We start from the raw sequence: 22,863 nt of genomic DNA, 5'->3' as shown, positions 1-22,863 counted from the left end.
ACCACTAGTTTGTCCTCTGTATCTGTGAGTCTGTGTCTCACATTTTTTTTTTAAGCTACTGAATTCTTTATCATTTGAAATCTTTCAAAAAGCCCAGAATATAAAACAGAATGCAGACTTTCTCTCATTAAAATATGGGAGGAGGCTGTCAGGGTGAGGAGGGTCCTCGGTGGTACCCCCGAGGTGTCTCCATTCAACTCCTAGGGTGACAGGCAGCCTGGTTGGAAAACCACTGCTCTGGTCACTCACAGATGGGGACACCGAGGCCCGAGGGGTCATGGTGGACGGAGGTGCGTCAGCCCCGAGCCCAGGCTCCCCCAAAGCCCGTTGGTCCAGGGCAGGGCCCGTAACCCGCCTTCTCTGCCACAGGACGGTGGAGCATTGTCTGCACATGTCCGACCGCATGGTCATCTATTTCTTCATCGCGGCCTCCTACGCGCCCTGGTGAGTGTCTCTGCGGGTCCCTGGGAGGGCTGGCGTCCTCTCTTTCCTTTGTCTGAATTTCTTCGTGTTTGGCTGGGTGATGTGTTGGCACAAAAGCGTGTAGGTAAAAAGACACCCACCACCCATTCTCCTTCCTAGAAGCAACTACTTAGTACCAGTTTCCTGTGTATCCTTCCGGACTGCTTTTGTGTAGGAAAGAGCAAACGTGTATGTATGAGTACATGTACAGACACACATTTGCGTATATGCATATGTATATATGCAAATACACGCAGCATGCCTATATTTTATATCCTTATATTTATACTTATACTTTCCTACTTTAATACAAAAGGAAGGATACCGTACAAACTGCAGTTTGCTTTCATTCTCTTAGTCGTGGACTTGGGGACATCTTTCCGTATTAGTACCTTGAAGATTTCCCCACTCCTTTTTATTTCTTTCTTTCTTTCTTTTTTTTTTTACAGCAGTATAATGTTCCCCGGCCACCCCTATTGATGAATATTTATGACGTAGGCACTCCCCCTTCCTTTGCTATAACAAACAGGGCTGGAGTGAAAGTCCTTGCTGTTGTACCACTCAGCATAGGTGCTTGGTTCTGTTGGCTCGAATCAGGTGAAATTGTTGAGGCAAGCTTTTCTGATCTACAGAAACAGCAGGTTCATGTGGCCAAGCCTGGTCTTTGTGGGGTAAATTTGAGGACTGGACGGCTGCGGGGCAGGAGTGGGCCTTACTCATTTGGCTAACTGTTGCCAAGTCACCCTCCACAGATTGTACCAGTTTAAACTCCCCCAGCAAGGGACTTCCCTGGTGGCGCAGTGGTTAAGAATCCGCCTGCCGATGCAGGGGACAGGGGTTCCAGCCCTGGTCCGGGAAGATCCCACGTGCTGCAGAGCCACTAAGTCTGTAAGCCACAACTCCTGAGCCTGCGAGCCACAACTACTGATCCCACGTGCCACAACTACTGAAGCCCCCTCACCTAGAGCCCGTGCTCCACAACAAAGAGAAGCCACCTCAATGAGAAGCCTGTGCACTGCAACGAGGAATAGCCCCCGCTCGCTGCAACTAGAGAAAGCCCACGCACAGCAGCAAAGACCCAACGCAGCCAAAAATAATAAATAAATTAATTAATTAAAAAAGAAAAACCAAAAAATAAACTCCCCCAGCAAGTGCCTCAGGGTTTTCGAAAGTTCTGGAATAAAGAAACACTCAGGTCACACGCGAAAAGCCGGGAAGCCTGCAGAGCCCCTGTGAGGAGAGAAGGGCCGTTCCAGTCACACTTGTTGAATGTGTCTGGGTGGCTGGGCGGTGCTGGGGGTCAGGACACTAAGGTTCTGGCTGGCAGAGGGGCTCTGTGACAGGACAGTGACAACACGGTGACACGGGCCTGTGCGCATGCAGCCGTCGAGCTCAGAGGAGGCACCACCCTGCAGAGGCGGCCTCAGGAGGGCTTCCTGGAGGAGGTGTGCTGCTCTGAGAATCTGCACGTTGGCCTCTGAGGAGTGGAAGCCACAGAGGTTTGTTCCATTTTTGCCTGGGGAATTCCCATTTTTGGCTGTCGTAAACGGAGCGTTCTTTTTTATCATCTCAACTAATCGACGGGTTTTGTCGGTGCGCACAAAAATGACTGCTTTTTTTTTTTTTTTGCGGTACGCGGGCCTCTCACTGTTGTGGCGTCTCCCGCTGCGGAGCACAGGCTCCGGACGCGCAGGCTCAGCGGCCATGGCTCACGGGCCCAGCCGCTCCGCGGCATGTGGGATCTTCCCGGACCGGGGCATGAACCCGTGTGCCCTGCATCGGCAGGCGGACTCTCAACCACTGCACCACCAGGGAAGCCCGACAACTGCTTTTGAAACGTGCCTGGGGGATATGCACAGTGAGTTCCCATACGCTGCAGCCAGCACCCAGGTGGAGAAACAAAACATCTCCAGCCCCTCCCCAGTCCGCTGCCCCCCAGGGGTAACCACAGTCCTGACATCTACCATCATAGGGTAGTTTTGCCTGATTTCTTACCTCATGTTAATGGGATCATCGTTCCTTCGGATCTTGCTTCTTTCGGGCAACATTATGTGGTGAGAGTCGTGGAGTCATGATTGCAGGAGTCAGCGTCCAGTCTGCTTGCTGGACAGTGCTCTGGGCGAATAAACCACAGGTCTCCACCTCCTGTGACCGGCGTTTGAGGGTGATTATTGTTCCACGGTCCTCTGGTCATTGTAGTGCGGGTGTGGTGGTGAACAGGGTACAGACGGGAGCTGCTGGTCTACACTGAGGAGTGGTTGGGGGTTTGAAACAGGATATTGATGTAGTTTTATTTTTTGGACTTAAAGGTGATGCCTTGGGAGCAGGGAGGTGTGAGGAGGCTGGTGCAAGGACCTGGGAGAGAGATTGTGATGGCTGGGGCCCTGGTAGCGGCCTTGGAGTCGAGAGGACGGATAGATGGATGGGTGGGTGGGTGGATGGATGGATGGATGGATGGAAAAGACATTTACAGGAAACTGAGTGGACTGAGTGACTGAAGGTGGGGGAGAGGGGATGTAGAGCGGCGGATGCCAGGGTTTCCGGCATCAGCTTTCCCCAGGAAATCAGTGACTCTCGGGAGTGTTAGGAAATCAGCCCTGCTGCCGTCAGCCTGGAGACATCGTCAGAGGCAGCCCCATACCCAGCTGGGCTTTGCGGGAGGAGGGGACGTGCTTCTGTCCTGCCGACCAGGATGCTTCTGGTTGTCGGATGCCAGGTGGGCAGGCGTATGGAGGCTCCGAGAAGCAGTGTTGGTCCTGGGTGAGGGGCTGCTGCTGGAGTGGGTAGGTGGGGGCCACGGGAGAAGCTGAGAGCAGGAGGGAGAAGCCAGAAGCCGTGGCTGGGCACTCAGTCCACAAGGCCGCCTCCTGATGGCCCCGTGTCACCCCCAGGCACCACCTGTAGTTGTTGGGAGCCAGGTGATCTCAGGTTTCTTTTCGGATGTTGCCAATTAGAGTAAAGCTAGGTTTTTATTTTTATTTTGTTTTGCGGTACGCAGGCCTCTCACTGCTGTGGCCTCTCCCATTGTCGAGCACAGGCTCCGGACGCACAGGCTCAGCGGCCATGGCTCACGGGCCCAGCCGCTCCACAGCATGTGGGATCTTCCCAGACCGGGGCACGAACCCGTGTCCCCTGCATCGGCAGGCGGACTCTCAACCACTGCGCCACCAGGGAAGCCCTAAAGCTAGGTTTTGTGCTCAGCTGCCGTAACTCTCCTCGATGTAGATTTCTAGAATAGCCCTCTGACTGTCCCCCGCCTGGCTGATTCAGTGCCTGGATTTCTACTCTTTATCCCTGGCTGTGACCACTCGGGCACCGGCTCTGTGCCCATCCCGTGCTGGTGTCTGAAGATACGGCTGTGAGCAAAGACGCAGACTCTCTCTCCTTATGGGACTTACAGTCTCACGGAGGATGCAGACGTTGACTGTCCCAAGGATACTGGCACAAGGAGTGAACCACAACTGTGCCGTGAAGGAGGGGTACAGGTGCCGAGGTGGGGAGATGTGCCCTGGCTCGCGGGCTTTGTAGGAGGAAGAGTCGGCAGAACTTGGCAGTTGCTCGGATGTGGGGTTGAGAGAGAGAGAATCAGAGGACGCAGACGTCATTCACGGGATTCACGAGGCCAGCAGGACCATGTCACGAAGGATGGAAAAAACTGGCAGGATCAAGTGTGACACAGAATCTTCCTTCCCCAGTGCTTCGGAAAACAAACCCAGTAGAGTTATAAATATTGAGGGCAAAAGAAAAATCACCCTCTTCTGGAACCAGGGTCCCTCTCTGCAGGAATCTGGAGCGTTTCCGTGCAGTTTAGTTGTGCAGATGGCTGCACAGGCTGAAGACAGTCGGCGTGCTGGACAGGAATGCATGTGTGTGGGGCGGGGCACAGGCCTGCACTGTCCGGGGCCCCCGGCTGTGTGCCTAAGCCAACAGCTGGAGAAAACACACAGAGGCCAAAGGCTGGAGGAGGCTGGGACCCACAGATGCCTGGCCCTGGAGACACCACCTGTGCCAAGCAGTGGAGAGAAAAGCCCACTTTCCGGGAGCCTGGGGAGAGAGTCACAGGAATCCGGAAGGAAAGAAGGAATTCCTTCTGCAAAGTCTCTCCATCAGCCTCTACCGACAGACTTGATGCTGTGCCAGTTGCGAAGGAGGAAATTCATGAGGCCCAGCTCAGTTAATAACCCAGCCAGCAAAAAGGGTGACTGTAGAGCTGAGAGTCAGTACGTTAGTAACCAGCCTGGAGGGACACTCACCTTATATTCCTGTCCCCTTTTGGTGGCCAGTTTGAGTGGTTTTCAGGCGTTTCCTACAGGGACTGATGCTGGGATGAATGTCCTTTTCTGTGCCTCTGTGTGCTCGCAGAACAGCGTTCCTCTGGCCAGCCCCGGAACCTGGAGTGCCTGGGCCACGGGCTACGTGCCCTTCAGAGTCCGATATGTTCTCCAGACAGGCTTTACTTGTTTATATGCCCACTGGCTTGAGATGCCCTTTTCTTTCAATGCTTGGACGTTATCAGTTGTGCTAATTTTGCTCTAATAATTGCCTGTTGTTTCCGTTTCCCTTTCTGTCTGTCCACGTGTCCTCCCGTGAGAGGCCGCATCCCACACGTGGGGCCGTGGGGACAGGGGTTCTCTGGGGTCGGTGTTCCTGTGACGGGCTGGCTGTGGAGGGCTGGATCCCAGGGCCCGCCTCAGGCTGTGCCCTTGGCTCTCCCTCCCAGGCTGAACCTTCTCAGGCTGTGCCCTCGGCTCTCCCCCCCAGGCTGAACCTTCGCGAGCTGGGCCCCTGGGCCTCGCACATGCGTTGGCTGGTCTGGGTCATGGCCTCCGTGGGCACCGTCTATGTCTTCTTCTTCCACGAGCGGTAAGCCAGGGCTTGGGGGAGCGGCCTCAGGTGGGGGGCTGCCTCCGTCAGGGCCTCCTCCCTGCCCCCAGTGAGACGAGACCCCAGAGTCACCCCAGAAGCATGAGGGCTCAGCTGTGCCTGGCATCCCTGTGTTCAGGTCCATTGATGGCCACCAGGTCCACAGCCCATAGGGTCAATCTGAAGAGTTAAAAAAAAAAAAAAAAAGGCATTGTAGGTTCCTAGACCCACTGAACGATGTCAGGTATTACCTGCCTTCCCGAAGCTGTGTTAGCGGATAAGGGGGCGAGGCTCTCAGGGCTGCCCACTTCCTTCCATCCTGCTGAGTGACAAGCTGGGAGGGATTAAGTGTGGGAAAGAAGCAGAGCTAGAGCTGAAGCCAAAGGGAATAACAGACTCCTGGAAACTCCAGGGACAGCAAACAGGTGTCAGCTGGTGCAGCCACTCAGATGGATGGAGAGTGGCTGCTTGGGCCTTGTGCGGAAAGGTGCGGGGATCGAATAGTAATGTCTGCCCTGGGTTGCACATGGGAAGCACCCACAGGCATGCTACACCCAGCATTTGCAATCCTCAAATGCCGTTTCATGGATGTGGAAACCAAGTCTCAGAGAGGGAAACAGACCCTCCCATGGCCACCCAACTCTGCCAGCACCTGCTGGGTGTAGCTGGATGAAGTCTGGGCCCAGGAGTGCTGGGCAGAGGGTGGAGTCTCTTTCTCTCATGCTTCCGGCCAGGGTGTCCCCTCCTAACCCGAGCGGGGAGCTATCCCTCGTGGGGAGGCTGTCCTGAGGCCAAGATGGCTTGTCTTCCTGGCAGGTACAAGCTCGTGGAGCTGCTCTGCTACGTCGTCATGGGCTTCTTCCCCGCCCTGGTCATCCTTTCCATGGTAAGTTGCCCCCACCCGGCGTGGGGCCTCCTGTCTGGCTGGCGGGGACTCACAGTGACTCTGGAGATTGTCAGGTTGAACCTTCTCCTCTGGCAGACGAGGGAACTGAGGCCCGGGGTCAGCGTGACTTGCGGGCTGAGGCAGGAGAACGTGCAGGTCACCCCAGGGCTCGGCTCCCCGGTTCTACGGCACCTCCTCTCTCTGCTTCACCTCCAATGAGTTCGTTAGTCCCTCGGGGCTCCAGTTCCCGCCTATTTAGGGCTCAAGTAAGAAAAACCCATGGACAGTGATTAGAATGGTACCTGGAGCAGAGTAAGCACCCGATCGCTAAACTAAATCTATAATAATAACATAGGTGGCCATGGAGGCAGAGCCAAGTCTCAGACTTCCGACACCCCCTCTGATGCTTCCACACCCTAAGCTGCTTCTTGACACGTGAAGGTTGACCTCCTTACTGTGCGTCCTGAGCCCTTGTGACGTGCAGGAAGCTTGCTCACAGGACCTTACTTCCCCGCCCCAGGCGTCCTTGGAGATGAATGTGACCACCTCCGTTTTATGAACAAGGATGCTCAGGTTCTGAGAGAGAAGGTGACTGGCCCAAGGACATGCAGCCCTCAAGGGGCTGAGCTGGGATGTGGCCCCGTAACCTCCAACCCCGAGTATCGGGATCTTTGGGCTGCACCACCTCGCCCTGTGAGCAGGAGAGCCTTGCAGGGAGAGGCCTCAGGGCCCCAGCCACGGAAGAGCAGCAGCTTGTGTGGCCGTGGGTGGATCCCCTTTCCTCTCTGAGCCTCAGTTGTCCCTTCTGTCAAATGGGCACGGTCAACTCAGCCTGCTGGTACCTCCCTAGGCCAGGTAACAGCTTCTTACTTTTAAATGATTATTGTTGGCAGATGTTAAAAATGTATGTAGTCGAGAAGCACTAGATTGTGAACTTTAAAAGGGTGAATTTTATGGTGCGTCAATTATAGCTAATAAAATTATTTCGAAAGAAGAAAGGACGTATGTCCTATAGATCTTGCTGGAGGAATTTGTGTTTAAATAGATATTTCTTTTTTTTCCCCAAAATTAAAATGGACTGTTATCTGTTTGAAATGACCAATAAATAACGTATCCTATAAATTTAAATGACATTACATTATATATATTTGAGGCATTGATCTTTGTCTAAATTAATCTCTTATCTATGAGTAGTGGTTTATTTTAGAGTTGAAAATATTTTGAAGTGAAAACTTTCTGAGTGTGTTAGTATCCATACATAGCTCTTAAAGAAAATGTATGTAGTCAAACCTAGCATGTTTTTTTCTTTTTAATTTTATGGCTTTACCTTAAGTGTTACGGTTAGGAAGGTCCTCCCTCTCCCAAGTTTATATAAGTATTTACCTATATTTTCTCCTGTTTCCTTTTCATTTCAAGCTCTGTGTTCCCACCGCCGTTTCTTACGTATGTGGTGATTCCTCCCCAAACGATTAGGCAGTTCTTTATCTGCCATTTAAAAATGTTCCTTTTATCACATGTTAGCTTCATACGCGTGTACGTGGGTCCGTCTCACCAGCTGGCCTATTCTTACACTAGTGCCAAACCATGTCGCTTATTTTAGCTTTTGTTGCACCTTAATACTTGGCAGTGAAATCTCTCCCCATTAGTTTTCCTACCCAGCATTTTCCCCGCGATTTGTATTTATTTTTACGGATTACCTCCCCCCCGCCAAGTTTACTTGTTTAAATGTGTGCGTTTCAGTTGTATCTATTAATTATATAATAGCCATCAAATTATGTATTACATAATTTAAATACATATATACATATCTTGTAAGTGAATATTTAAATACATACTCACCGCAAAAAATAAGTCCTGTCTGAAAACGTATAAAAGAGCTGAAATCCCCCTCTCACCCCCTCCCCAATGTGACGCCCCAGGTGCAACCACCATTAATGGTTCGTTGTGTATCTCTTACATTTTTTTTTTTTTTTTCCTGCACCACTTGGCTTGCGGGATGTTCGTTCCCCCTGGCAGGGAAAGCGCTGAGTCCTAACCACTGGACCGCCAGAGAATTCCCTCCATTTTTTATCTATAGGCAAGTCTACGTGGATATGCGGACGTATCGACTTGTTTGTTCTTCTTTTACAAAAATGGGATCACACTGTTCTACGACATGCTTTTCTCACTTGGCATGTTGTCGTGGGCGTGTGTCCGTGCCTGTCACATAGTCACCCTGCCTCGTGCGATTGCTGTGAAGATGGCAGGAGTTACCTCACGTGAGGCCCCTTGCGCTGTGTACGAGGCCTGGCACACAGTAAGCACTGGGAAGTGTTACTGTAACATGTCCTTAATACTCAGGTATCACCGCTTGAGAACTGGGTGCGTGACTATACGTATGTTCAATGAAATACTACCCAGCTGTTCCAAAGACTGGCATGGACCTCCGCGTGGGGATGTAGCCTGATCTCCACAAGACTCTGTCGTGGAACGGATGTCTCAGGACGGCAGGGATGGTGCGAGCCCCCTTTTCTAAAATGATTAGTTCCTCTGCACACGTACATGTATATGAAGTGCAGACCGTAGGTATATCGTGCGTGTCTAGACAATTCTGGAAGGATACCGGCAGACACCGTTACTGGTGGTGAGCGGTGATACCTGCGGGAAGTGGGCTCAGGGAGAGGGGGCAGTGGGCTCTTCTTACTCCCCGTTCCCTCCGTCCCTCCTGTTCGTTGAGCCCCCATAACCAACAGAAACCCAGGTGTTAATGGTGCGCACCTCAGAGGGCTGGGACTGCTGCCTTTTTCTTGCTGCACTTCATTTTTCTCTACAATTTTTCGCTGTGAGTATGTATTACTTTAAAAAAGCGTGATAAAATACGCGTAGGATTTATGATTTTAACCACTTTTAAGTACAATTCAGGGGCGTGAAGTACCTTCGCCTTGTCGTGCATCCGTCACCACGATCCATCCACAGAACTTTCTCATCGTCCCAAACTGAACCTCTGTCCCCGTTCCACACTAACTCCCCTCCCCCACCCCCAGCCCCCCAGGCGCCACCCTTCTACTTCTTGACTATGATCTTGACTCCTCCGGGGACCTCACGTAAATGGAATCCTACAGTATCTGTCCTTTTGTGACTGGCTGACTGCACTTTGCATAACAACCTTGAGGTCCGTCCATGTTGTATCATGTGTCAGAGTTTCCTTCCTTTTTAAGGCTGAATAATATTCCATTGTATAAAGTAACGTGAATAACGCTTTGTTTATCCGTTCTTCTCGTGATGGACACTTGGGTTACTGCCACCTTTTGGCTACTGTGAATAATGCTGCTGTGAACTTGGATGTACAAGTACCTGTTTGAGTCTCTGCTTTCACTTCTTTGGGGATACACCCAGAGAGACTGCTTTTTAGAAAAGATAACAAAGCTAGAACATATTCTTTGAGATTTTGATAGAAATGCGTTACACTGGAGAATGAATTTGGGGAGAACTGATGACGTCACTGTGTTGAGATGCCCCGCCTGGGGCTCTGGGCTGCCTCACCGTCCACGCGTCTTCTCGCCTTGGGTGGTGGGGGAATGGCTGGGTGATTCTGGTCTTGCTGGCTGCTCGTCTGACCTGTGCTCACCCTTGTCCTTGCCGACAGCCCAACACCGAGGGCATCTGGGAGCTGGTGACCGGAGGGGTCTTCTACTGCTTGGGCACGGTGTTCTTCAAGAGTGACGGGAGGATCCCCTTTGCCCACGCCATCTGGCATCTCTTTGTGGCATTTGGTGCTGGTACCCACTACTATGCCATCTGGAGGTACCTGTATCTGCCCAGCACCCTGCAGGCCAAGGTGTCCAAATGAGGTGTCAGCCTGCACAGGACATTTAGGCTTTTGGAGCAGAGCATCACAGGGAGTGCTTCTGTGAACTTGAGCCCAGCGCCCAGCGCCCAGGCCCCCCGTCTTCCCTCCTATGGGTAGAGCTTTTTGATGGGTCCAAGGTTACTTCTGGTGACAGCCAGACCACCCCTTGGGTCCTAGGTGAGAACGAAAGCATTTAATCATTTTTACAGAGGAGAAATTAACCCTGTAATGTGTTTCTATTCTAGACAAATGTTTCCTAATACAACATCGTCAGAAAAGGGGGCAGACGTGGTCCTGGCCAATTGAGGAATGATGGGCCAATATGAGCTTCCTATAAGGTCCTGAGAAATCTATCAGGGAGTCTAGTGGGTTAGTTATACCTGGGTGGCCAGGGACTCCTTCTCTGCTACCAAAGTCCTGGCTGGGGAATTGTCCCCTGCTCAGGGAAAGTCACCCAGCTTGTAGATCAGGGCTGGTGAAGATCCACGACCGTGGCAGACATCACCAATCAACTGCAGCGTGGCGTGGTATCAGGATCCTTCCCAAGACTGCTCTGGGAAGCCACTACCAATCGACTTGGCACTCATGATGGCACCTCTTGGCCTTGCTTGCCCCGTGTGCTCTGCACTGGGGTCATGGCCAGACCAGTTCAGTGTCTCCATGTCAGGGAGCAGGCTTATCCCCTAGAGGGGCCGGTTTGGGCCCGTGGGGGGAGACCGCGTGTACCCAGAGCAGCCCTTGTCGCTCTACTGCACCGTAGCTGGTTCTCAGTGCAGAGGAATGGGTGGCTGGGGATGGGAAAGCTGTCGCTTGGCCATTTGTTCTCATGCCGAAAAGTCCAGAGAAATTATGAGAGCCATTCACTGGGGGTGGGGTGGGCATGGGGAGGGGCAGGCAGACCCCAAGAACTTGTGTACTTGCTCCCGGTTTAGGGTTTGTGGTTCAGATTCTTACCGGGTGCCCATCAGCGGCCCTTGGAGTCTCCTCCGATGAGCCCTAGAGAGAAGGCCCCGGCTAATTTGATAGGGATCTGGGCAGAGTGACTGGGTCACCCCAGCCTCTGAATCCCCCAGTCGCCCAAAGAAAAGGCTTCCAGGGGCCTATCCTCAGCCCCCTCCCAGGGCTGGGCCAGCGATCTGTACCCGGCACAGGGACGTTTACTGGGAGGGATCCAGGCCTAGATCCGGGGTCTGACCTGGAATCTCAGACTCTCTGGGTCAAGATCGGTCTCATTCTACAGGCTTCATTCTACGACTCCCAACCAGAGTCAAGTGGGCAAAGACAAGATGCCTTATGCTTAGTTCTCGTACATTCCAGGGTATTTCAGGACTCCGGCAGCTGGAATCCCACATCCAAGCCGGTATTAAATCGTCCGACACATTCCTCAGGCAGGCAGGTTCTGAGCTGGGAGATGCCTTGGGGATGTTCTGTCCTCTTGCGCGCGTGCGTGCGTGCGTGCGTGTGTGTGTGTGTGTCTACACTGACACTCCCAGACCCTGGAAGCTGCCTCTGTTCTGCACACCTGCCCTGTGGAGTCCACCAAGTACTTCTCATCATTTGGGGTCAGGGTTGGAGTTGGGGGGGGAGGGGAAGCTTTGCAGGGGAAGGGCAGGCTGGAGGGCAAGGCTTGCCCCTGGTTGGGGGCAGGGACACTGTGACCTGACCTCTGCCTGAGCCTGAGGTGGGGAGGGGTCACGTGGGTCCTGGGATGCTGTTTAGGAAAGCTCCCAAAGCGTGGCACCATGGCAAGCCGAGATGACAGTCCCGTCATCAAGGGGTTGATGGGGACCAAAGCCCTGTGACAGGGCCAATGCTGGGTGCTTGGGACACTGACCCGGGCTCTCTTTACTGGCCCCCCAACCCCCGCTGAACTCCTCTGATACCTGCGTCTCATTGTTCCTCCTCCTGGGTGTTGGGTCTTACATTTTCCCCTAGACAGCCTGCCCTGTTATCTCCCACACCTTTTGGGGTGCCGGTTCCTCTGATGGGAACTCTGTTCACCCGTCATTCACCCAACTCACTCCTACACATCCTTCAAAGCCCTACTCGGGCATCAGCACTGAAGAACTTCCGACCTTCCTCTGACTTAGGGGCTCCCTCCTCTGCTTCCCCAAAGCCCCTGGGCTCACCTGCCCACACTCGGAGCCCTGTCCTTTGTCACCCTGGTACTTGCACCTGCCACCCAACCCAGGAGCTCCTGGAGGGAGGGACTGCGTCTTGCTAGACTTGGGACCAATTGCGGCATCGCCCCCTTGCTGAGGGCTTGGGCCAGTTCCTTAACCTCTCTGGGCCTCAGTGGCCTCTGCTGTAAGATGGGTGTGATAAGGCTATACCTTGCAGGGTTGCTTGAAGATTCAGCAAGATAATGACTGTAAAACATCAGGCCTGGTGTCCTAATTAGCTCCCTTGGTTGGAAGGCAACCCCTGCTAATGATAATGAGGGGACAGAGCCTGTGCTACCCAAAGGAATGAATCACTAATGGTGGAATTTCTGACTGTGGACAGGCTGGTGAGGACACTGGAGAGTATTCTGGGTATTCTGTGCGGCCTTGACCACACTCCCCCACCCCCATTCCAATTCAGGACCTGCTTCCCATGAACTGTCTCTCTTCCCCAGCATCATTCTGAGAGTGAATTTCCCAGGATTCCATTTAATCCAAGCCTAGACCCTGGACCTCCTCCAGATATATCACGAACATTGCAGGAAAGGAAAAGACGTTCCTTAGGCCCGTCTCTTCTTAGGTAAGGCCCTGTCCCAGGAGCATTCTAGGCTGTGCCCTGGGCATGTGGAGTGGAGAGGTCACGACACTGGAAATTCAGATGCCCGCCAGCTCCCTCTTCCTTGAAGCTGTCATGTGCCAGGACGACCCAGCATGGCGGCTGTTTTGCCCCAAGGAGCCAGGGGAGCAGTTGGCAGCGGACTGGCCTGTTTGACATTCCGGGCACTTTGGCAAGTGCTCCTGAGCTGGGCACTGCCGGGGCGCAATGAGGGGTGGGAGCTGATGCAGAGGCTGGAGGTGAAGTGGGTGGGGAGAGGCTCCCATTTCAACAGCACACGTCCATGGCACCCCGTGCTGGCGGCCAGGCCTGCAGTTGACCACCTGCTTAGTTAATCCGTTGGCCATGGTCGGGACAAACCAGAGCAGGCGCGCTTGCTGGTGGAGGCCTGGTCCCCAGCCGGCAGGGTTTCCCTGAAAGGCCCAGAGCAGGACTTGCTCCGGGCTGTCCCTAGGGCCACCAGCCCCTCAGGCCAGGGAGGGATTGAAATCAACATCATAGACCAGAGCTGCCTTTCTGTCTTGATTGGAAATTGAACGTATGCTGGGAACAGGGCTGAGCATCCTCCTTTCCATCAGCCTCGGGCTCAGGCTGGGAAAGAACCCTAGGAAAGCCCTGGCGGGGAGGGGGACAGAGATGGGACTTGCAGGTGGGCCTGGATCTGGAGCTCTGCGGTACCCCGCACAGTGGGGTGACTTAGGAGGTGGCAGTCCTGGGCTTCAGCTTAGCCAGCTCTTTTCCAGACCTGTCTGCCAAAGCCAGAGTGTTCTGAATGTTTTCCTGCAGCTCTGCCTGAGCGCCGGCACTGGGGCCCGGGCCTCCATGGGGAACACGCGGAGGGGCTGCTCAGGCAGCTCACAGACCCACGCTGACTTCAGGCACCACGGGTGCTCAGAGGGGCAGGTGGAGCTCAGAGGCTGGGAGATGGGTCTAGAGACCTGGTCAGAAAGGCACCTGTCAAATTTGCTGCCACGTACTGTGTAACCAGATGCTGAGATGTAGGCTCTGGGAATAGCATCGCGGGGTCTGTGGGGTCCGGAAGGTGCCCGTGGAAACCCCAGCAGCCACTTCCACATGTGCACACCTGCTCAGGTGGACTCACGGGAGGAGCAGGAAGCTGAGGGAGGCGGGGGCTTACCTGCAGGGCGCTCCTCCCGGGGGCCGGTCTCTGTGCCAGTGGCTTTAGAGATGCTCTCTCCACTGACGGACATGCACCCTCACTCCCACCCCGTGAGGCGAGGATTACTGGCTGGTCTTACAAAGCAGGAAACCAAAGCACAGGGAGGTTTGGCGACTTTCCCAAGGGCACCCAGCTTCGAACCGGCAGAGCGAAGCTTTGAAGCCAGGACTCTCTAACCCCCAACCGTCACGTCCCTTGAGCAGATCTCCTGCTTCCAAGGAAACCCACTACCCCCAAGTCTTTCCTCCAGGGAGGAAAGCCACGCTCAAAATTTTTAACAATAATTAAAAACAAACAAAAAAACCCCACACCCTGGCCTGCAGCCAATTTCCATGGTGTAAATACCAACCCCCCTTCCCCCACAATGGCCCGTTTCACCCTACCGGAGTGACGTTCCTGAAGATGCGTACAAGCCAGGCCCAGCACACCACTACCCCCTGCTTCCCGGTGGTGTTCCTCTCGGAGGCTGGCCAGGGATGCAGCTCGGAAGGAACCTGGGGTCAGGCCTGTCACCGAGACACACAGAAGTTTTGTCTCAGGAATCTGGAGCCAGTCCAGCCCTACACTGGCCTGCGTGCAAGGCCCCCGGCCGGTCCTCATTCTCTGTGCCTCAGTTTCCTCATCTGTAAAATGGAGCTTGCGATTGGTGTACGGAACCGCCCTGTCCTGTTAACTGCGGGGCCAAGGCCACGGCTTCGCTGGAAGAAGTCAGAGCAGCTGTTCTCAGCCCTAGGGTTTGGCCAGAAAACCACCCAGGGAGATGCTGAACTGCAGAAAACCACCCAGGGAGATGCTAAACTGCAGACCCCAGATCCCCACCCACTCCCCGGAATGCTGAGCCAGCGGGTCATGGTGGAAGGGCAGTTGGAACTCTGGAGCCTGAACTTCTAGCAAACTCCCGGGTGGTTTGGACACTGGTTCTAGAAGCCCTGCTCTGGAGCTCATCTTCTCTGAGGCCCGGCCCTGCTTGTTAGTGGTGAGGTTCTCCAGGAGACAGAACTCGTGTCCAGGGGCTGGGGACCTAACCAGTGCTCTTGCTTTTCGCTGTCTCTTTTTCATGTGGTTTCACGTTAACCCTCCCAGCAGCCTGCGTTCATACACAAGGCCATTCCTTAAACTGGGCCCTGTCACTGATTTTTCCTAGCTCAGTCCCAAGTCCTGTGTGATTTCCATGGTCTTTACTGTCACTCTGAGAGGCAGGTATGAGCCCATTTTACTGATTTGGAGACTGTGGCTCAGAGAGGTTAAGTAACTTGTGAAGGGAAAGTAGAAATAAAGAATCCCGAATGGACAGAGAAATAAGAGACATCGTCAACAGCAATGCTGTCCGGGATGGTAGCTGTTAAGTGCAGGTGGCTCTTTAAGTCAATTAACTACCCGCATCGTAAGTACTCAGTAGCTCCACGGGGCCAGTGGCTACCTTTTTGGACAGCCTAGTCATAGATCATTTCCATCGTGGCTGAAAGTTCTATTGGATAATGCTGGTAGATCAGTGGTTCTCAAACTGTTTGGGCTTGGAACCCCTTTGAACTCTTAAAAACCACTGAGGACACCAAAGAACTTCTGTTTATGGGCTCTATCTATGAACATTCATCATACAGGATGAGAAATTAAAATGCCTATTAATTCATAAACTCATTGCACGTTAACATAAGTAACATTTTTCTATTAAAGATAACGGTATTGTTTCCAAACACAAGAAGATTTAGGGGGAAGAGTGGCGTCATTAGTGTTTTTGCAAATCTCTTGAACGTCTGGCTTAACGGAGGGCCCCCGAGTCTCCCGTCTGCTTTTGCGTTTGGCTCTGTGGCTTCTGACATCACCCATCCTGTAGCCTCTGGAGAGCTTTGCGTGAGAGCATGGGTGGGAAAGAGGCAAATAATGTCGTAGGATCGTGATGAAAACAGGTTGACTTTGGGAACCCCCTGGAAGGGTCTTGGGGGGCCCGTGGGCCCAGACTAAACGTGGTTAGGAGCCAGGGGTAAGGGCTTCCGTGGTGGCGCAGTGGTTGAGAGTCCGCCTGCCGAGGCAGGGGACGCGGGTTCGTGCCCTGGTCCGGGAATATCCCACATGCCGCGGAGCGGCTGGGCCCATGAGCCATGGCCGCTGAGCCTGCGCGTCCAGAGCCTGTGCTCCGCAATGGGAGAGGCCACAGCAGTGAGAGGTCCGCGTACCGCCAAAAAAAAAAAAAAAAAAAGAAAGAACCAGGGCTGGATCCGGAGTTGTCCCCTTTGTTTTACATCTGGAGACGCTCTGTCAGCGGTCCTTATCGTAGACCAATGCTGTCTAATTTTAGCTGAACCTGGAGACGTGGGCAGGACAGAGAGGCAGGAGGGGTGTGAGCAGTGGTCTGGGGTGCCCTCTCGATGTTGAGGGCAGGCCCCGTGGCTGTCGACTGTTGGCAATGCCCAGTGCCCAGCAGAGCGCCCAGCGCTTAGTAGGTGCTCAGACACGTGCTTGGGAGGAACGGGCGACTTTGAGCTTGGTCTGGCTTGGGGCCCACCTCCTCCTCCCTGAGGCTGGGAAGGCTTGGCGCGGGAGCCTCCTGTAGTCTAGGTCCCTTTACATATGGGGCCGGAAGAGGCAAGTTCACTACCAGGCTCCGCGGGGACACTGACCGCCCTGGCCTTTACTCTTGGTGTCTCTGCACATCGGAAGATACCTCGGAGCGCTCCCGGGAGGCTCTCGGGCTAGTTTTTCCAACTCAAGTTTGTAGCGAGCTTTGCCTCTGCCCTGAGTGGGTCTGCAGCCCCCAGGGTGAAGGAGACAGGACCCCGGTGAAACAGACAAGGTCTTCACATGTCAGGGTGGCCTCAAGGAGGGACCCTGAGACTCATTTGTGGGAGTACATATCCAAGTGACTTGGAAGGGGGTTGTTTCCTTAAAGATGTTTTCATTATAAAAATATATGCTTACTGAACTTCCCTGGTGGTGCAGTGGTTAAGAATCCGCCTGCCAGTGCAGGGGACACAGGTTTGAGCCCTGGTCCGGGAAGATCCCACATGCCGTGGAGCAGCTAAGCCCATGCGCCACAACTACTGAGCCTGCACTCTAGAGCCTGTGAACCACAACTACTGAGCCCACGCACCACAACTACTGAAGCCCATGCACCTAGAGCCCGTGCTCCGCAACAAAGAGAAGCCACTGAAATGAGAAGCCTGCGCGCTGCGATGGAGTAGCCGCTGCTCGCCGCAACTAGAGAAAGCCCGCACGCAGCAACAAAGACCCAACGCAGCCAAAAATAAATACATTTAAAATAAAGTATCAATAAAAGCTTTGGAAAAAATATACACTTACTATAAAAATTTCAGAACGCTAGACAGGTAGAGAATAGTTGGCAGTGTCTGCCTCAGGTAACCAACCACTCACCTGTTTCTTTCTGTTCTCTCCACTCAATGTGTACTTTTAAACTTCGGTGTTTTCTTCTCTTGCTATAGACATCTTTACACCCTACCTTTTTCCTTACCTTTCTGAGTATTTTTTCTTATTATTTCAAGCCCTTTATAAACATTATTTTAAAAGTCTACATTGAGCGGGTGTACCACAATTTCTTTTCTTTTTTTTTTTTTTTGCGGTACACGGACCTCTCACCGTTGTGGCCTCTCCCGTTGCGGAGCACAGGCTCCGGACGCGCAGGCTCAGCGGCCATGGCTCACGGGCCCAGCCGCTCGCAGCATGTGGGATCCTCCCGGACGGGGGCACGAACCTGTGTCCCCTGCATCGGCAGGCGGACTCTCAACCACTGTGCCACCAGGGAAGCCCACCACAATTTCTCTAATCATGCTTTTAATTCAGGTGATAAACATAGCTCTGTGATGAGGATCTTTCGACATAAAGTTTTCCCTCATATTGAGCGCGTTTTCTTTAGGCCACACGAAGACGATAGGTGAAATTTGTTTCCTGCTCTTGGGCTGCCCAGTCCTGGCCGCCACCTTCCTGCTGTCATTGGGCTGCTGATTTCCTACAATTGGCCACTGTCCCTGTCCCCGAGGGAGTCTGGGCATCCAGGAACCTGCCTGGGTGCCGCCAGAGAGCTGGATTATCTGGGAGGTTAGGAAAAGTCAACGCTGGCGTAAGGTGTGAGCTGTGGAGGAGGGAGGGGGCGTGTGTCTGTCCTACAGGTGGTCTGGTTGGTGGCACAGGAGGGAGATGCGTGCGGGTTGTGGAGGGGGTGCTGCAGACGCCACCCTGTTTGACACTGTCAACCGCCGGTGGGAGGTGAGAAGTCACAGAGGGCACCGGTGTGCTTTACGTGCGTGTGGCGCCCTGGAGACCGAATGTTAGGTATTCAGGAACTTGGAAAGTCCTTAAACCGTGGCTCGTGTGAGACTGGTCAGGGTGGGAATATTTACACCGTGGAAATCGGCAAAGGCTGCACACCGGAGCTTAACGTTTTTGGAAGCTGGTTTACCAGGGAGCTGCAGCCTTCACCCTATGTACACTTTTCTGTGTTCCGTCCCCTCTTCATAATTAACAGGTCAGATACACACAATCACAAACGTGCTCATTCTCATCCGTGTTCTCATATATTTCTCTCTGCAAAACCTGGCAAGATGAAATTACTGTTTGCATATTACACGGGGAGACTGAGACTGCTCAGAGAGGCTAAGTGATTTGCCCAGGGTGGTCCAGCGGGGCAGGGCCTGGGATCCAGGTCGTGGTCCTTGGGTGTTGCATCTTCCTCCTCCCATGGTGCTGGGCTGTCTTGCTCCCGAGGGCTGAGCTCTGGGGCAGCAGGTGAAGGCATCTTCTTAATGTCCTTCTGGGGCCTCGTTGCCACCAGGTCTCAAGAGGAATCTGCCTCCTTCTGTGCAGGTGTAGGTCCTGCTGCTTGTTAAGGCCTTTCTTGAGGGGGGAACAGGAGCTCTGATTGTCTTTCCTACTGACTTTTATACACCTATCGTGTCTACAGTGTTGAGATTGGCATTTGTGGCATGACTTTTAAAAACTGTCCTGCTGGTATTGGACCCTTTCTGTGGTTGTGAGATTTTGCCATTTTTGTATTAACAAGATATTTGATAAACATTTGTATTAAGAAGAATAACCCTGCTGGTGAATGTGATTGTCTCCAGTGGAGTAGAAAGAACTTAAATAAATAAAAATTCAAGATACCTCACGCTTGCCCAGTTGTCTTCTTAAAAATAACATGGGTCGAATCTTTTTATAAAAGCAGTCCACTGTTCGTTGTAGAAAACTTGGAATATTTAGAAAAGTATAAAGTAAAAACCCTGTATTAGCTGTCTATTGCTGTATAATAAATTATCCTAAAATACGGTCTTAAAACAACAAATAATCATCAATGCCTCTCATGGCTTCTGTCAGTCAGGAATTCAGAATCTGGGCTTGAGCTGGAGAGGAAACTCATCCGAAGGTGTATCCGCTCACATGGTGGTTGATGCTGGGAGCCAACTATAGCCCTCACTGGGGAGCTTGGCCAAACACCCTGCTTTAAAACGTAGATTTTATTATTATTCAGGTATAGTGAGGCCAAAAGATCAGGAGATGACTGCCACTGAAAAGACAGTTTGTTACTCACAGATTCCCAAGAGAAGGGGGCCTGTGATACCAGGCAGGGCCACACAGGGAAGCAGCAGGGTGGGTCAGGAGGCAGAGGGAGCGAGGGGGGGGGGGGGGCGGCGGATGTGGGCCAGAGCCTTTATTGTGGTTTTCCTGGGAAGCAATGGGAGAGGCAGTATAAGCAGTCTTGGTATTGGCTAGTTTGAATCATTTCAGTGGGCTCTGAGGTGTAGGCGCTGTCCCTATTGGTGTGGTACTTTTACTGGGGTGACGAGGACAGGGAATACTAGCCTAGAGTATAAAAGTCCAATAGAGAAGGTGGGGAGGTGTGGTCTCCAGGTGGGTTGATTTGCATATGCAAGGTGTGCTCACAGGTGAGCTGTTTACTGGCTCTAGGGATGGTTTACTATCTCCACTCTGCAAGGGGCAGTCTCCCCATGGTCCCAAAGGCCCCATATGTCAAAACATCGGAAGAAAAGACATACTTAATACACACCCACAAGCGTCTTCCTCACGTGGCCTGGGCTTCCTTACAACATTGTGGCTGGGTCCCAAGAACGAGGCAGGCAGGAGACATAATGTCTTTTATGACGAGCTTTGGAAGTTTGCATTGTCCATGCTGCCATGTTCTGTTGTTGGACACAGCCAAAAAGATCCTGCCAAGACCGAGGGGAGGGAAGGCAGACCTCCTGCCCACCACCTGGTTCAGGAGGGTCCTGAGTAAGAAGACTGTGTGGGATGGGGTATGTACTGCTGTGGGTGTGTTGACGTGGCTATCTTTGGAAATTGCAATCTGCCACAAGCTCCATGGCCCAGAAGTAATCACTGTGAAAACTCCCTACTCTCCTGCTTGCCCACGTTTTTGAATGTGCTATATTACAAGGGAGGAATAATCTGTTGGTAATGAAACTTTGTGATCTTGGACAAGTCCCTTAGCCTCTCCTGGCTTCTGTTCCACATCAGTGCAGACGGTGGATTACATCAGGGGCTCTCACACATTTCTTTCCTTGGGTACTAGAAAAATATGTCCAGCTGGACCAAGCTTTTTCACCCCCAATTTGAAAAATGGCCACGTGTTCTCAAGTCTCAGTTAAAAATAGAAGTTAATATGATGTAGTATTTTCTCCATCTTAATTATTTTGTGCAAACATACATCATAAGCCAAATGGTACCTTCTAAAAAAATGCTTCCAGGTAACAAATCAAGTAAACAATAAAAAAATTAATTTTCATGGAAATGTCAGACCCAACCAAGGGTCTGACACTTGGTTCTTCCACAGTATGTTTTCTTGAGGCCGTATTTGCCCATATTTGTGATTTTGTGTTTATCACATGGTCATGTTTTTGGCTAATGAAATTAATCCTGATACCTACATGGCTTGAAATATAAGCCATATTGAAATATATATTTCAACATACTCCCAGTCCCAAGAGCACTAGAAACTAGAACTGAAAAGTTTCCTAATCACTGGGGTAGATGATTTCTTAAATCCCACCCAGCCTAAAATTTTTAACAGTTAATTAAACGTGATTCAAAGTTCTTTACAACAGACCTGGCATTAAAAGGTAAAGTAACTTGGGGTTCCCTGGTGGCGCAGTGGTTGAGAGTCCGCCTGCCAAAGCAGGGGTCACGGGTTCGTGCCCCGGTCCGGGAGGAACCCACGTGCCGCGGAGTGGCTGGGCCCGTGAGCCATGGCTGCAGAGCCTGCGCGTCCGGAACCTGTGCTCTGCAACGGGAGAGGCCGCAACAGTGAGGGGCCCGGGTATCGCAAAAGAAAAAAAAGGTAAAGTAACTTGACATCGTGATCTATTTTAATGGGGTGGTCCTGGCACCCTATATATTACTCTGTAGCTCTGGCACCCCCTACTGAGCTAGGCTGGGACCCTCTGCTGAAGGGCTGGCACCTGGACAAAGGTCTCCTCAAGCAACAGAATATAAAGAAACTAAAAGGGACTAAAAATAACTGCAGGCATGCGCAAACGGGGCAAATTAGGAACAATGAGATACAAAAAGGCCACAAACCAACTGCCACTTCTGAGGCGCCTGGAGCAAAGGCAGGGTATGTTCCCTGCACCACCAAGGGGGTGGGCAGCCCACCTAAGCCGCCCCTTCGGCCGCCCCTTGCCCCTCCCCCAACCGATACTTGCTTTCACTCCCTTGTGCGGCAGCCTGGCCTGAACTCCTCGTCTGGCCTCTTGTCAATTTCTGTTGCTTAAAGAGCCCAAGGACCCGGGTGGGTAACGATACAACTCTGAAGTCCTGGCATCCCACACGTTACCAGTGCCGGGAGGTACTCACTGGCAACTGGAAGTTGTTCAGCAGAGGATGTGGGACGAAAAATAACACTTGCAGAGCGTTTGCCAGATGAGCCTACGGGGAATGACCAGGCCCGAAGCACTGGCATTCTGGGTAGTGGTGCCGACATCACTGAGCATGAAACCTGAGCGTTAAACCACTTGTTTCCAGCCCCTTCTAGGGATGCGGATGTAACAGTCTCTGAAAGAAAGGCTGGGATCTAACGTCCTCCCTGTGCCTGCTGCCTCCTTCCCTTCCTCTCTCCTGGCCTCCGAGAGCCCAGTCTCTCCGCCCCGGGACCGGCCATCCCGTGGGAACCTGCCCTTTGACCTTAACCAGATGGTTTTCCTTTGGGCTCATTTGGTTTTTTCCTAGATTGAGTCCCAGGACTCTGCCGCCCTCTGGTGGCCACAGAGGGCAGCTCAACACTCCATTTTTGTCCCATGGATTTCCAAAGATATTTAACCTCACAGTTCAAAAACTTGTTTTGCTCACATGCCAGTGGGGCAGGTGCAGGAATACGAAGATGAATAAAATTCAGTACTTGCCCTTGAGAAGCTTCCAGTTGAGGGAGGGAGTAAGAGGTTGAGATAGGTGGAAATCTATTCATTCCTTTGTTTATTCTTATAACAAATATTTATGGAGCCCCTATTTGGTGCCAAGCGTAGCAGTAGAGAGATGAGGCGCCTGCCTTTACAGAACTGAAATCCTAGTGTGTGTTAAATACACACAAAAATCACACACAAATATCACACACAAAAATAGTGATAAAGGCCTGTGAATTAAACGAGACAGGTTATGAGACAGAGAATGACCACAGGGGTGGCCACCATGAGAATGGTCAGGAGATGATAGTGGAGATGGGTTTTAATGAGAGGAAAATGGCACCACGCCAACACAACGGGACAAGCATTTGGGGAAGAGGACACAGCAGGGGAAAGGTTTCAGAGGAGGGAACGAGCTTAATGTGTTCGAAAACAGAAGTTCGTCGTGCTGGGGCTCCGTGGTGGAGGGAGAGAGCAGGTGGAGTGGTCCGCAGGGGCCAGCTGGAGG

At 52.4% G+C, this 22,863-nt stretch overlaps 1 protein-coding gene across 8 annotated transcripts in view; it reads left to right on the top strand.

The window, feature by feature from the left end:
* MMD2 (monocyte to macrophage differentiation associated 2) overlaps positions 1–22,863 on the top strand; it is a 70,948-nt gene that overhangs the window by 40,418 nt on the left and 7,667 nt on the right. For 4 of the 8 annotated variants that reach the window (XM_067705399.1, XM_067705400.1, XM_067705401.1 and 1 more), the window contains exons 4-6: positions 370–444; positions 5,224–5,325; positions 6,142–8,181. In XM_067705399.1, the coding sequence (XP_067561500.1) occupies positions 370–444; positions 5,224–5,325; positions 6,142–6,430 (466 nt within the window). In that variant the 3' untranslated portion in view covers positions 6,431–8,181. Of the gene's footprint in view, positions 1–369; positions 445–5,223; positions 5,326–6,141; positions 8,182–9,836; positions 10,920–22,863 lie in introns of those variants that run through there. The other 4 variants (XM_067705398.1, XM_067705405.1, XM_067705402.1 and 1 more) reach the window with 4 other exon arrangements.

The sequence above is a fragment of the Pseudorca crassidens genome, chromosome 15 (assembly GCF_039906515.1).
Source record: "Pseudorca crassidens isolate mPseCra1 chromosome 15, mPseCra1.hap1, whole genome shotgun sequence".
Classification (NCBI taxonomy): domain Eukaryota; kingdom Metazoa; phylum Chordata; class Mammalia; order Artiodactyla; family Delphinidae; genus Pseudorca; species Pseudorca crassidens.
The sequence above is the reverse complement of the archived record's forward strand: the minus strand, read 5'-3'. Positions and strand labels throughout refer to the sequence as shown.